At 44.3% G+C, this 15223-nt stretch overlaps 1 protein-coding gene across 1 annotated transcript in view; it reads right to left on the minus strand.

The window, feature by feature from the left end:
* nphp4 (nephronophthisis 4) overlaps positions 1–15223 on the minus strand; it is a 154343-nt gene that overhangs the window by 16954 nt on the left and 122166 nt on the right. Inside the window, exons 15-18 of the mRNA XM_035381236.1 lie at positions 14372–14563; positions 9803–9990; positions 8202–8362; positions 6500–6662 (exon numbers count right to left, since the gene is read on the minus strand). Coding sequence (XP_035237127.1) covers positions 6500–6662; positions 8202–8362; positions 9803–9990; positions 14372–14563 — 704 coding nt within the window. The remainder of the gene's footprint in view (positions 1–6499; positions 6663–8201; positions 8363–9802; positions 9991–14371; positions 14564–15223) is intronic.

Here is a 15223-nt window from a genome sequence, read left to right on the forward strand (position 1 = left end):
CTGTGCTCTCACCAAACCTCTCCTGCTGACTGTCACACCAAACACCCTCTTGGCTGGCCCACACATCAACAGCTTCAGAGTGATTCAACTCTGTAGTCTGAATGGACTGCTTTGTTGCCACCTACCATCAGGCACCCATCCCCTAAATCAATCTACGGCAGCCTCCAAACACTTCAAAAACCTGGAAGCTTTCACAATTTGTAATGTAATTACAAACAAGCCAGACCATGCGACTGAGAATGGGCTAACTGGCCACAGCTTTGCCCAGGCAAAGACGGTTCCAGCAGGCAAGATTCTGCCATCATGCAAGAGCGACTCCTGTAGTCACCCAGATGCCTGCTTTGCATGAGGATCAATCCTCCAATGCAATAAAAAAAAGTCTGCACTGCAGTACTGACTGTTCTCACCAAGTCTCACCTCTAGCTATATTCCACCTTGTGACTATGATCTGAAAAACATCTACCAATTTTTATTTGTACTGATAGCTGACAACAAGAACTGAGTCACTGTCATCTAAGTTCTTTCCTGTAAAAAAAAAAAAAAGATGGAAACTTTATCCTGAAAGATTGTACATCTGTATGGCAGAAGCTTTTTAAATTCATTTAATACTTTACACACTTAATTGTTGCAACAGACTCTACTTTTCGAGAATGACTCTTGGTATTGTGAATGTTATTGACTGTTAAAAGCTACAGCAGCCTTGCTTGGAAGTTTCTGCCCTTGCCTGCAATACAGTACAAATAGGCCAATAACACAACTGTTGTTCAATTAACATTAACAGAGGGAACCCTGCTTTCAGCGAGCTGGCTGCCACCGCTTTTGCTATCTGGCTTTAGAATCATATCACTGGTACGCTCAGCTTGTTCATCTCACAGCGAGCCGGTAAGCGCATTTGTAGGCGTGGTGCTTTGCGCTGCAAATCATTTCACTAAATGCAGAATTGTATTTCCTGCCAGGAACCGGCATTCCATGTGTAACTTCCGCAGGTCGTGAAAACGAAAGCTGGCGAGACGACTCTGAGCAGACTCTTCCCCTCACAGATTGTGCAGCCGTGATGCATTTGCAGCCGAAGCATTCCCGTTTAATATTTCACACTTTTTTTTTTCCCGCCATCCTGTTGGCGAATCAGTCATCGGTGTGACTGGGGAGCAGGCAGGGTTTCCAGCCAGTGGTGTCGGTGTTTTATGTTTGAAGCGCTTTACAGTATACTGTACCATCCTCGTAACCCACGCCATCTCACACGGTGCTGTAAACTGTAGCCATGAGGTCCTCCCTTCTTCCAGATTGACTGTAATATTTTTTTTTTAGTACGGGAACACAACTTAAAACGAGCCAGGGGCTTACAAATATGTCCCGCGCCACCAGCGACTAAATAAGACGGAACCGCTGTGTCATGAGTCGGCACCCCGTTCGCAAGACGCTACTTTCAGGGTTATCGCTGTCACAGAAGGGCAGGCGTCCGCATTGCATTTTGCCTCGTCATGGCCTAAAGGACGCACTGTACAGAGAGAAAAGCAATCTAATTCCTTGATATCGCCAGACAGCAGGATATAAAACAAGATTTATCTGCTGTCTGCGCAGGTGATTGCACGCACTTTGCATAAGGGTAGACATACAAAGAGAGGGACCCGATCCAGCGGACGGAAATACAAGGGGCTGTCATGTCGCCGTGCCAACCGGTGCATTGAGAAACACTGATAAAAGGACCTTTTCTCTGTCAACACTATCTGCCAATGAGCGCCCGGCCGAGCTTTGGAGAGCCACTAACAGAACTGGCATGACAGAAATCAAAAGAGGGGCTTGACCCGCTAAATAGATCAAATCAAAATAAAATGCATTTTTAAAAAGCCTGACTCAATGAGAAACAGCAATTCAGGAGCCAGTATGTATAAAAACCCTCTGACAAAAAAAACTAAAACAAATATGCGTTGCACGTATTATGATTAGCTGTTGGATCGGAGTTCTACTATAACCTCTTCTACAGCCAGACATTCTCCAATATCATCTGGCAGCCAGAAGGCCTTTGTGGCAGAACAGACACAGGTGACAGAAACCTTCAGGAAGCCCAAGGGCAGGGGTGTTCAATCTTATCCAATCGTATTCCTCCTACCCTTCACACAGGCTAATAATTATAATGTGAGTTGGATTAGAAGGAAATATTCTTTCAATATGTACCTTTCGGCAACCTGACGAACCCCAACTGAACCCTGCAGGTACCTGAGCTGTACCTATGACCTAGGCAGGACAAATGTGAAATTATGAGCCAAGGACTCCAGGAATGTGTTTCAATGTGAGTCAATGCAAAATAATGAATAACTACAACGTTTAGTTGTAGATAATTTGCCTTGAATTGTGCTACTCCTGTTTAAAAAGATACATACATACATACATACATACATACATAAGATACGTTACATACATGCATGCATGCATACATTAGAATACATACATAAGATACATTACATACATACATACACACATACATCTATGGGTTAAATAAAATCTTGATTAAAAACTTTAAAATAATAATTAATATGGAGCCCTTCTCCAGCAGAACCTACCCTGTAGTGAAAAGCAGAACCTACCCTGGTGAAAGGCAGAATGGCTGCATAGAGTGGCTTTGCCAGGTCTGTGAAAGACTTCTCTCTGAGGAAGACTAATTGAAACCACACTCTATCAGATTTATTGACTGGTTCACAGCGTGCGTGACATTATAATGACCCCATCACTCCACCAGCTCAGCAACAACCATGACACACTGCTCAGAGCAAAACAATAAATGAGATTGTGACCGACTGTAATGTTGTACCGCATTACTTGATTTCTCCCATGACTGGCTTCCACGCAAATAAAACAAATTCATGTTCCAGCCGTTTCTAAACATGAGATCGTTTCTTTTGTCTTTTGTTTCGAAAAGCTCAGGCCGCACCAGACTTCTTGTGTAATCTAACCTCTTTAAGAAATAAAAAAAATAAATCCATACAAAATCTACAGTAAACCATTCTGTGTATGGCAACGTTATTCAATAACCTTTTTTGTTATTATTTCTTCCCATTGACATGGCAGGGAACAAGATATGAGTTCTCGCCACCATTATTTGTTGAGCAAATTTGATTGAAAATATTTCCTGTGTGTGACAGCCTTGGATGAGAGTCCTAGCTCTCATCCTGCTCTCCAACCCTGGCCTTATCTGGCTCCCGCAGATAAGCCTGCAGAAGGCAGGGGAGATAAAAGTATAATGGCCCTAATCTTTACTCTCTCGCCTTTTTAGGCAGATGCATTACCCTACGCATGCGCCCCTCCGAATGCGTCCGGGCGGATGCATGTGATCCCCTGTGCCCATGCTGCTATGCCAGGTGTTAAGGTGGTGACTTGGGTGACTGTGCTTTTTTTTTTTGTTTTTTTTTCTCTTTATAATACTTTTTTAATCCGAAACGTTATTTTACCTTATTTCCTTGTCTGATATCAGCTGTTAGGATTCAAAATTAGTTGGTTTGTTTTTAAGAGTGTGTCACTAATTTTTGCTGTTGTACAACTAAAATGAAACACTCCAAGTCCTTGAATTGGTTTGCAAGTATGTGCAGATTTTGTCAAGTTCTGCTTTTATAGTAAGATATTTTCCTTTACAAAGAAAGAAATAGTTACAATGTAGAATTATTAATATAACACATTTTTCATGTCCAATGAAAGCCCTCGTTGGCATTAAAGTCACTGAGCAACAGTTGAGATTACAGTGCAGATATTAATGCTTAATATTGGAAAGCACTGCAAGCAATTCTCAGGAACCATCCTCGCCTACACACCCATGAATCAACAAGAGGATGTTACAGTGCTCGGACAAGGAAATTGGGGACACAGTAAAAAACAGTGGATACAAACAGGGTAACCATTAAAAATTTTCCCCAAATCAGTTAATTTGATAAATCATGCTTTAGCTTACCACAATATATATTTTAATCAACCATATTGAAGCCTTTTGTTTCTTTTTGCTTTGAAGAAGACATTCAGTTCACTCCATCATCTGATTCATTATAAGTTGCAAAAAGTTTAAATGGCTGCTTGCATGCTAAAAGGCCTCAATAATGAGCCAGCCACTAGATAACATTCAGTTCTTTTCCCTCCATTGGTACCGAGTGATGGACTTCATTTTAATTCGGAACAAAGGAAAAAATTATTTCAATTTACTCCTCTGCTTCGAGTTTCTATTTTCAGGACATTTTCTACTTCACACTGCAACTGCAATTAACTGCAATTAGTCACGCAGGGAAACCCCCCTATTCTCTACGTAGTGCATCACGGTGAAGATGGCCGCAGTAGTACTGTCTACGGACATTGAAACTCAGCAGAACTCCACACAGCAAGAATGTATCGGCCATGTCCAATAGTCCCGCATCTGCAAGAAATCTAATGTGAACAAAGCAAGGTGCCATCGGCAGGAGGGCGGCATGAGCGATCGGACTCATATATATCGACAAGTATTATGGATTCATCTCTTTTTCATTTGTTTATTTATTGGCGGCTTTTTTTCTCTCCAGAAAACGAGGTTTGTATAAGTAACAGTACTTGTATTTTAAAAATGAGTGCGGTCCCATAATTTCTTGACTTTCCAACAATCCCCTTCCTGAGACGGTGAGCAGTCATTGTTATGCACATCACCCGAACGCCGGCGTTGCATATCGAATTTCACTTCTAATTGTCATTGTTTAACGCTGTTATGTATACGCCAGCGCGAGCAGTGCTGAGTGCACCGCTTTGTACAGATTCCCCAATCTGGTCACGCCGGCTGCCCTCTAACACAGTCAAAGCGCTAACATTTATTCATATCGACTATCCAATAAGCCAGGTATTCTGATTTATAACCGCAGCGTTAAGTGTTACAGGGTGCCTTGGGTCAGTATCGAGAGGAGGGCCCGGATCTGTATGGAGACTACAGGACGAGCTCTCTCGGTGCCTGCCTTAAACGCTTGAAACGTACCGTAAAACGTCGCGTTTCCCCCCATTTTTCTTCAGTCTGATATCGGTTTATCCCGGAGAGAGGCGCCGGCGGCGCTCGCTCAAATTGCAGCAGCGCGACGCGTAATTGCGGAGCGGAATGAGAATGAATCCGCAGCGCGCCGCCGTCCAAACGAATGTTTACGTCGATAGGATGCGCGCGCGGGGGCGTGCGGGATGAAAACACGCCACGGTATCGCAGAAACACTTCCCCCATCAGCTCCACGGCTCCAGTCACGAAACGCCGGAGACCGAAATAGCTGCGCCTAGCGCCCGGTCCTCCTCGTCCAAAATCCCTCCAAACGAGGCCCACCAAGAACGCTCGTGCACACACGCAAAAAAAAAAAAGGCTCGCAAAACCACACGTGTTTGTGCGTTCAGCAGAGAGGTACTCAAAGGCAAATGTACATTTACCACCAGGCACTGTTTGTACAGTGAAATGATTTCAAGGGGAAACCCAAATTAACGCATTGTGTGAATGCATCAACAATAAAAATTCATTACCTTCTGATTAAAGCTTTCTTAATGGGCTTTCTCTAATTACCCTCAGCATTCAGTGTGCCGGCAAATTTAATAATAATTCTCACAGGGCACAGCTCCTCTGCTTCAACAGTCAACCGCAACTAATTTTCAGCCACGGACAATTATTCCGTTCTGAAATAAAGTTTTGAGAAAAGGAAAACAAGCCAGATACCCAAAGACTCAGCTCCCATTAACACTCAAGGAGAACAAAAAGAGAACAGATACTCTGGCAGGTATAATAAAAAAAAAGGCTACATTATTTAGTTGGCTTTATACAGTGTGGAGCTTTGATACTGGTGTATCTGGCATCCTTTTAAACATAACACAGAGCTTATTAAACACCTGTATTTAAATGTTCAAAAAAAAACTTGCATTAAATTTCGGATCTATCTCTTCAAAGCAACATTTCCAGTTGGCAATCCCTGTTATGCGTTTCCTTTCAAACGCCCTAGCAAGGAGAGGCCCAAGCTAGCCAAGAGCAGCGCCATGTCACAAAGCTACATCTGCCTTGGCAAATTCAAGCCCTTCTTCTGATGACTTAACATTATAGCGAAAGGGGGGAAAACAAGAGGAGAGATGAATTAATCCATGATGAAAAGGAACAGTGAAATGGCCGTGGAGAAAGCTGATGGATGGCGTTTCAAATAGATAATTGATTCCCGCCGTCTCCGGCAATAAGACGGAGCGACACAGAGAACTTCACTAATGGAAAAACAGCCCTTGATTAGAATGTATAAAAAGCTATCTCTTTTTAAAAAAAAAATAAATAAATAAGACAAAGCATGAAAAACCCCACCACAAATAATTTGGCTTCCTCGAATGACTGCGGTTTACCGCCTGCATGTGCCGCCCCCTACTTCAGCACCCCGCTCGGCGTGCTTCCTTGACGACGCCTTAAAAAAAAAAAAAAAAACGACCTCGCTAAACTTCCAAAATGGCCGTACGGCCTACAGGGCCGCGGCGGCAGCGGCGGCGGCTCACTCACCGATGTTACCCAGGCGCAGGTGGAGCCTCCCCCTGACCGCGGTGAAGGCGCTGACAGTCGCCACGGCGCCGCGCGCCGGCGGGGCGTCCTGGAGGTACTCGGTGGTGATGACCTCCAGCTCCTGCGCCAGCTGCACCGCGGGCCTGCCCTGACGCAGCAGGTGCTGGGGGAAAAGAGAGAGCGGAGAGAGAGAGCGAGGACAGCGGTCAGCGCGCACGCGCACACACGCACGCCACTTCGGCAAGGGCGGCGGGAAAAAAAAGGGGCCCAGGTCCTCCATCTCCATCTCACCCTCTGCCCTTAATGCGTATGAATGACAGCAGAGGATGTTTTTTTACAGTTCCTACATAATGCAGTTCTTTTTTTTTTCCCAGTGGCATAACCTCCATCTGAACTGCTGTTGGTGTATACATCTACCCACCCAGGTTAAAAGGTTATATAGGCCCTCTCCCCCCCCAGCCCACCGTTTTTTTTTTTTTGGTGAAATAAAATTCTCTTCTGTTGAACATGGGCAAAGGCCAAAGAATAACATAACCACAATTTCCAAGCTTCTTACTTATTCATTCATTCATTTATTTATTTAACCATCCGATAATTTCCTGACCGCCACCTGATTTGGCCCTTAACATAGTTATACCGATAATGACACCAATCATATTTTGGCAATTTTAGATTAAGTGGTCGTTTAGTTCTGGCATGAAATGTCCTGGACACTGAAAATATTAATAAGTCCTCCAGTTCCCCTAAGTAATTAGAGTCCAATCAGGTACCCTTCAGTGTTTACTGAATAATTGCTTTCTAAGAATGTGTCGCAGAAGTTAATTTAGCTGACTTTAGTTTATTTCTCCAGGCCAAAACATTTTATATACTATTGCAATTATCACATGCACTGCATTAAAATAGTCTTTCACCTAGACTGGTTTCTAACACCCATGATGGGCTTTTAAAACTGAAAAAATAAAGTTGGAAAAGTTCAAATACAATACATGAAAACTTCGTAGTATTTCGAAGTATTTAAAACTTTCTTGGGTGCATTTGGAAATACTCTCAAATACACAGCGCCTTCATGCAGAACTACAAAAAACACAACATTGATTGGCACTGCCATTAAAATAAATTTTAAGAATTTTAAGGAAGTGTTTGAAAAAACCACAAATGTTAGTATTAAGTTTCTCAAGTAAGAATACTTGAAATGCCATGCAGAAGTTTGGGTGAGTGCATTTGTAAATATTTCCACTTATACAAAAAAGCAGTTTCTGAGATGCTCCCAAGTCTGCAGTCAGGAACACTTTCAGTAAATAGTGCAAATGTGAGCGACAAGCAAACACTCAAACCAGCCACATTCAAACCAGCCTGAGAGAACAGGCGCACCGCTTGGAACCCTCTTAAGATCTGGTCTGTTTTTGATGGTGAACTGATGGTTTTTGATGATAAAGTGATGATTTTTGATGATGAACTGATGGTTTTTGATGATAAAGTGATGATTTTTGATGGTGAACTGATGGTTTTATCATGGTTAAGTAATGGTTTTCCATGGCAAAGTGATGGTTTTAGATGGCAAAGTGGCGGTTTTTTATTTAAGGTGAAGTGAAGGCTTTTGATGATGGGGTGATGGTTTTGGATGGTGAAGTGATGCTTTTTGGAGGCAAAGTGATGGTTTTTGATGATGGGGTGATGGTTTTTGATGAGTCGTCTTCATTACCTTGAGCTCCACAGCTGCAGAGCCCACCAGCAGGAGAGAGTCGCTGTCCCACACGTCGATCTGCAGGGTGTGCAGGGCCAGGTAGCGCAGGAACCAGCGCTGCTCCCCGGGTTTCAGAAAGCCGGGGTCCACCAGGTACTTCAGCTGCAGCCCAGGAGTCCCTGTGTGGGATACAAGCAGAGGGGAGGAGGTAGGGAGGGAGGTGGCGGAGAAGGCAGGGAGGGAGGTGGGGGAGAAGGGGGGGGAGTAGGTATGGAGGGAGGTGGGGGAGGAGGTAAAGAGGGAGGAGGGGGCGTTGAAGGGGTGGAGGTGGGGAGAGAGGTGGGGGAAGTGGAGGGGAGGAGGTAGGGAGGGAGGCGGAGGGGAGAGATACTAAGAGATCAAAGCAACAAACAAAAACAAGTTCAACTGGAGTCCAACCCAGCGGCTTAGATTCTCCTTCTCTCTTCTTCCAGCAACACGTAGCTACCTTGCAACATACCAGTCTGTTCAACAAGACTGAATCAATACTAATGTATCCTTTAATAAAAATCTATCTGATGCGGTTCTATGAGAAAAATAGATGGGGAATATCTGAAAGAGATTTAAAATGGACTCATTTTGTTTTTTGTGCAGTAGCACCTTCTTTGAATTCAGCTGTTAGGCTGGAAAATCACAGCCGGCAAAGCCGTAGCGATCTCCATGCAAACGTGCTGCACTTTCTTACACACTTTCAGTGTTAAAAATGCAACATAACATCACCTGCAACTCAGAAAGGTAAAATTACAGTGTTCCAGTGACAGAAGCACTTTTTTCTCATCTTTCTTTTATTAGCAGCGCTGTATACTTTTCAGCCTGACTGAAAGGGAAACCCGTGTCGCTGCTGCTGCAAGTCAGCCAACGCTGTTGCTACAAGGCAGCCGTGCCTCTCATTGACCTGGAAGTCGTTCTGGCCACCTGAGTGACAGAATGCGTCGGGGGGTGGGGTGGGGGGGTGGGGAGGGGGCACGGTGCTTCTGCTGAGTAACAGGCATACAGAGGAGGGGGTCTGGTCTGGTCGTGACGTGCGGCGAAATGACAGGCCTGAGCTGCAGGGGCCGGCGTGTCTGTCGGTTTAGCTTGACTGAGCCAGCCAGCCCCCCCCCCCCCCCCCCCCCCCGCCCCCCCAGCCACACTTTTCGGCAGATTTAAGCCTGGCCTTCAGAGAGTACCCAGACAGAAAACCTCTGCTGAACTACACACTGAGTTTGCCTGGCAGGGATAAGAGGCCTGGGCAGGTAGAGCTCCCCGCGGGGGGATCTCACACACGCACACACACACACGCTCGAGGTAGGGAAGGGGGGGGGGGGGGGCGGTTCCAAGCCCCGTACAGGTGACGAGGCACAGCTGTCCAAATGAGTACCTACAGGAGGGTTCTTCTCGGCTGGAAACGAAGAGCCACAGCGGCGGCTAAAGAAGCGGCTAGCGCAGGCGAGCGCGCGCAACCAAGATTATAATGAGATATGAGCCGCGTTCGCTGCACCGGAGGGCAGAAATGCTAGCTGCTGACGCTTTCAGCGCCACACATGCAGGTTCAGCAGCGTGAGCACAGCCTGGGCCCCAGCCTACCCTGTGGCCCTTACCGGAATCCACAGTCCCGTCTTTGTTGACGAGCGCCAGGACGCAGGGGCGCTTGTCCCGGGACTTCCTCTCCGGCTTGTCCGCGCTGAGCAGCGTCATCCGACTGGTGGTCACGGGGGGGAAGCGGTAAAGCTGGAAGGTGAAGTGCACAGAGTTCGGCCAATCATCATTCACGCCTTCCTGTGGGATCCTGGAAAACAGAAGGAAAACTCCATCAATAGAATAGGTGCCGAATTCATAATAAAAAACTCCATGTGAATAGGTACTGCGTATTAACTCCTCCAGTAACTGCCCTGGTTGGATGGGGCACATTAGTATGACGATGGTATTGCTCTGGTCTCTTCTTCTGTGGTGCAGTTTAACCCAGTTCCACAAACTGATAACAAACAACAAACCAAGTAGTCTCAGATGCTTTGACGGCGTTCTGAAATCCTTCACACTCTATATTTATGTAATGCAATGCTACGTTAACTATGTGCTATAGCAATATAGCGATATGAAATTGAACCATTTGGGTAATCATATAATTAAAAAATTCTACCCGAAATGGATTTGTGGATAAAGTAAATCCATACGTTGCTTCAAAGAAAATTAAGTATGATTACTATGATTATGATTATAACCGTGATTACATTACTTTCTCTATTTTTATTTATTTTTTTATTTTTTTTGCGGACTCCTGAATTAAAAACGCACACTCATGAAAACCAATCAAAGAAACAGTGCCTGCAAAAACGGAAAAGCAAACATCTTGCAATGGCTGCTTTATTCAATTTGATCGTGTCTAGCCAGTCAGAGAAAAATCAATAACAGCACATTATTCTGAGACAGGAGGGATTTCAGGAATGTTACTGTTCTTGCAAATTATGAACTGTGTATATACACAAACACCTAAACAGCCGCCATCCGTATATATGGAGGAATTGTCTTTTTAAAAGTAAAAGTACAAGTTAAAAAAACAAACAGAAAAAAGTTTGTCCCCACAGACAAAGAACAAAACAATTGGGCATGACACAGCAGGTTTCAGAACGATATTAAATAAAGACAAAGAGACTTAGAGGGCCCTAAACGATAATGTCCCAGACACCTCCAGCACGCAAGCTGGAGTCAGCGTCTTAAAACAAACAAGAGGAAGTTTAGGAAGAAATAATTAGTCATCTGTCTCCTGTGAGGAGATTAAAAATCAATCACTTACCATTAAACAAACAGACAAAAGCATTTAGAGTGAAGATAATGGTTGCGCGTGTTGGGCATGAACACATCAAACTTGCCAGTTAAAGCACTTTCCAATAAGAGCAGAGCTCTGCCCTTCGAGTCAATCGAATCGGTGATATTCCTGCACGGCTTCTTCTTCTGTGGTGCAGAGATTTCATTAATATTCATTTGGTAAATAGACAAGATTGATAATTGCAGAGCCTCAGAGAGAAGCAAAAAAATAAAATAAAAAATTACACCATAATTACAAGCGAATACACACTGTGTGTCTGCCTCTCCCAAGCTTAGGTCTCCTTCATTAGTCAATTAATTTCTTTTGTGTGCTGACTGCTTAATGTGGCAGTAATGGGCGCAGTCTGTGCTATCCTGCTCCGCTGTTTGTCAAAAATACACACCCACAAGTGCCACAACACTGCGTTAACTGCTTAACCATCGCAACTGCACAAGTATATATGGAGAGGACAGCAATGCATGCTGGGTAGTAGAATTAATACATCCAGCACACACCGGTCCAAGCCTGACCTGTTCTATTATTGGTGTAAACTGAATTATGGGACCAAAGGAGTGTTAACAGCTATATTAGAATGCTCCAGAATGCCGGTGAAGTATCACGTTAGAATTGAATCACAAAATGTCTTAAGGAAGCTATAAAATGAATAAGCTTCAGATATGTTCTTATTATTCTTTGGAGCGAATCCACAGCACAGAGACTTTTGTAACTGTTTAAGAACAAGGAAAGGCGTGGCACAAGAAGCCTGTGATTGAAACATAACCGCATTAATTGAGGTCATTAAATACTGTCGATCTGAACGATGGACTCCATTACTGGACGAATGGCGGTTGCTGTTTTGGGCCTGGCTGAGCTGCACAGCCTGGGGCTAATTGATGTGCTAACGAGCGCAGGGCGGGGGCGGGGGGGGGGGGGGTGGCGGGGGTGCGGTGTCAGCACTTAACCCCCCACCCCCCAATCAGACCCTCTCCTCCCCACAAGCCCAGTTCTTGCTGTGAACCACAAGGAAGGGGGAGTTTCACAGAGAGAAGGTTCACAGAGAAACTTTCACAATGTCCAGCTAAAAAGGAGGAGGGGAAAAAAGAACAATTTGCAGCAATTTGGACAGTGTTCAGCACCTACTTCACTTTCTGTTATTCGGGAACAAGAGACGCACTGTTCAGTTATGCAGCGTTGATGAGAGGATCTCAACTTGATCGATAGGATGATTAGACAAATCTACCGACTGTACGTTTTCAGAAAAGTACATGAGTATGCACTTCAATGATCTAACAAATCTGACTATCAAGTGGCTAGGCGCACAGTAATTAACAGAACCATATGGCTAGATTAGATAAGGCTCTATGAAAAAAGGTTAAAAGGTTGCAACTTGTTTTGCATAATGATACACTCTTGTAAGCTTCTAAAATCAAAACCACAATGTGTTTTTCCTCTAGCAACAAGATTAAAAAACCAAAGTGGACTGCTTGTGTATTATATTTCTGATTTGAAATGTTAAAACTAAATGTATAAATATGACACTCTTTATTTACCGATGCCATTTTAACTCATTTTACTTTTTAATGAAACAATGGAACTACATGTCTGGTGAAAGGCTAGCCCTGATAAAATCATTTTGTATATGAGGAACCTTGAGACGAGCCAATCTTTGTGAGATGCACAGTATAAGTAGGTAGTTGCCACTACCAAACTGACTGTGCCACTGCCAGACTGACTGTGCCACAACCAAACTGACTGTGCCACTGCCAGACTGACTGTGCCACAACCAAACTGACTGTGCCACTGCCAGACTGACTGTGCCACAACCAAACTGACTGTGCCACTACCAAACTGACTGTGCCACTGCCAGACTGACTGTGCCACTACAAAACTGACTGTGCCACAACCAAACTGACTGTGCCACTACCAAGTTGACTGTGCCACCACCAATAATAACAACAAAACAACAACAACAACAACAACAATAATAATAATACTAATAATAATAACATATTATTTATATAGCACCTTTCAAGCACAGAGCACAAAGTGCAGTCCAAAGCAGATAAAAAATAAGTTATAAAATTACAATGCAGGGGGTACAATAAAAGCAGCATAAAAGGGAAGAACGATCAGCAAATAAAATAGCAATATACAATATAAAGTAATAAAAGGCTATATTAAAACACAAAGAGTAAAACAAAGAAGAGCTAAGCACAGTAGAAGAAAAACATAATAAAACAAAATAAAAGGAAGTTCCAAATCCGTAGAGTTAAGAAAAGGAAATTAAAAAGGAAAAAGCAAATAGCTATCAGTCATTACAGAAGGCGGTTTTGTAAAAAAACAAAAACAAAAAAAAAACAAAGGTTTTTAGGCTAGTTTTAAAAGCAAAGACTGTATCAGCAGACCTAATATTGTATGGAAGGCTGCTCCAGAGCCTAGGGGCCATTACGGCAAAGGCGCGATCACCTCTTGATTTTAATCTAGACTGTGGAACAGCCAAAAGCCCAAGGCTGGCAGATCTGAGAGGCGTCTGGGGACAATAAGGAGTTAAAAATTTGGCGCCAAACCATGTAAGGCCCTGTAAGTAATTCATAAAACTTCTTAAAAGATTCTAGGGCTTACTGCGCCACTACCAAACTGACCGTGCCACCACCAGGCTCTGCGACACTACCAAACTGACTGTGCCACTAGCAAGCTGACTGTGCCAATACCAAACTGACTGTGCCACTACCAAGCTGGCTGTGCCACCCCAGGCTCTGCGTCACTACCAGGCTGACTGTGCCACTACCAAAGTGACTGTGCCACTACCAAACTGACCGTGCCACCACCAGGCTCTGCGACACTACCAAACTGACTGTGCCACTAGTAAGCTGACTGTGCCAATACCAAACTGACTGTGCCACTACCAAGCTGGCTGTGCCACCACCAGGCTCTGTGCCACCACCAGGCTGACTGTGTCACCACCAAGCTATAACTGGGTTAGAGCTAGAGGGCTTATTAGGTTGAGAATTTCAACGAAAGTGGCTGAAAACAGCTTACCGACCCATTTGACAAAACAAGGGAAGACGTCTGAAGAAATACATATTGGAATAGATGGTCGGTATGACCGCATTTCAAAAATAAATTTACATACTGAATATGCATGTTTTTGAAGTGGGCATCATCAGTTTTAGGGTATTTGGGGAAATGAATCTAAAAGCCATTATAGTCCTCCTTTGTAACTGGGAAAGAGGAATATAAATCAGCAGAATGATGCCCGTTTTCTGTTTATATCGTCACGCTGTGCCCCGGTTACAGAGGATACAGAGCAGTGAGAGAACAGGTGTGCGTTTCCTACGCAAGGTGAAACAGGGACACGGCTCACCTGGAAAAGGCCAGGAACTGCAGGACCAGCTCGTTGCACTGCAGGGGATCAGCCTCCTCTCTCTGCGGGTTGAAGTTGACCGGCTCGGCCGGGTCCAGGACCTCCGCCGCCTGGCCGCTGAGGTCCAGGATCTCTGGGAAGCCAGCGGAGGAGAGCTGGGCCATCGAGCTCCGGGACAGCGAGGAAGCAGCTCTGAGAGGCAAACGTGCATCAGCATGTACAATGATCAAAAAGCCATACCACTATTCACTGACACACTGACTCGCTATGACCAAAATCCCAAACCCACTGACACACAGACTCACTATGACCAAAATCCCACACCACTGACACACAGACTCACTATGATCAAAATCCCATACCACCATTCCCTGACACTCAGACTCATTATGACCAAAATCCCATACTACTATTCACTGACACGCTGACTCATTATGACCAAAATCCCATACTACCATTCGCTGACACACAGACTGTGTATTATCAAAACGCCATACCATCCATAACCTAAATTCAGTGTCTTCCAGTTAAGCATATAGGGATTGGTTGAGTGCTCACTGATATCTACAGCCAGATAATATACTCATTTTTTTCGCCAGACAGAAAGTGGCCTTATATTTCAAGTAAAAATATGCACACAAAGAATAGTCCTTTGTTCTAGACTGCAGGGTGACTGAGTTGCCTAGCCAAATTATTACTTTTTCAGTGCCATGTAAGGCCTATGTGATTCATTATGCTTCTCCTTGAGTTGAAAGATGTAGCCACTGACAAGCCAGTAACCTGAGTGAGTCACAACCTGGGAAGGTAGTTAGAAAACCACTTCACCCCTAAAATAAAACATCCCTTGTACTA

The sequence above is a fragment of the Anguilla anguilla genome, chromosome 11 (assembly GCF_013347855.1).
Source record: "Anguilla anguilla isolate fAngAng1 chromosome 11, fAngAng1.pri, whole genome shotgun sequence".
NCBI classification, from domain to species: domain Eukaryota; kingdom Metazoa; phylum Chordata; class Actinopteri; order Anguilliformes; family Anguillidae; genus Anguilla; species Anguilla anguilla.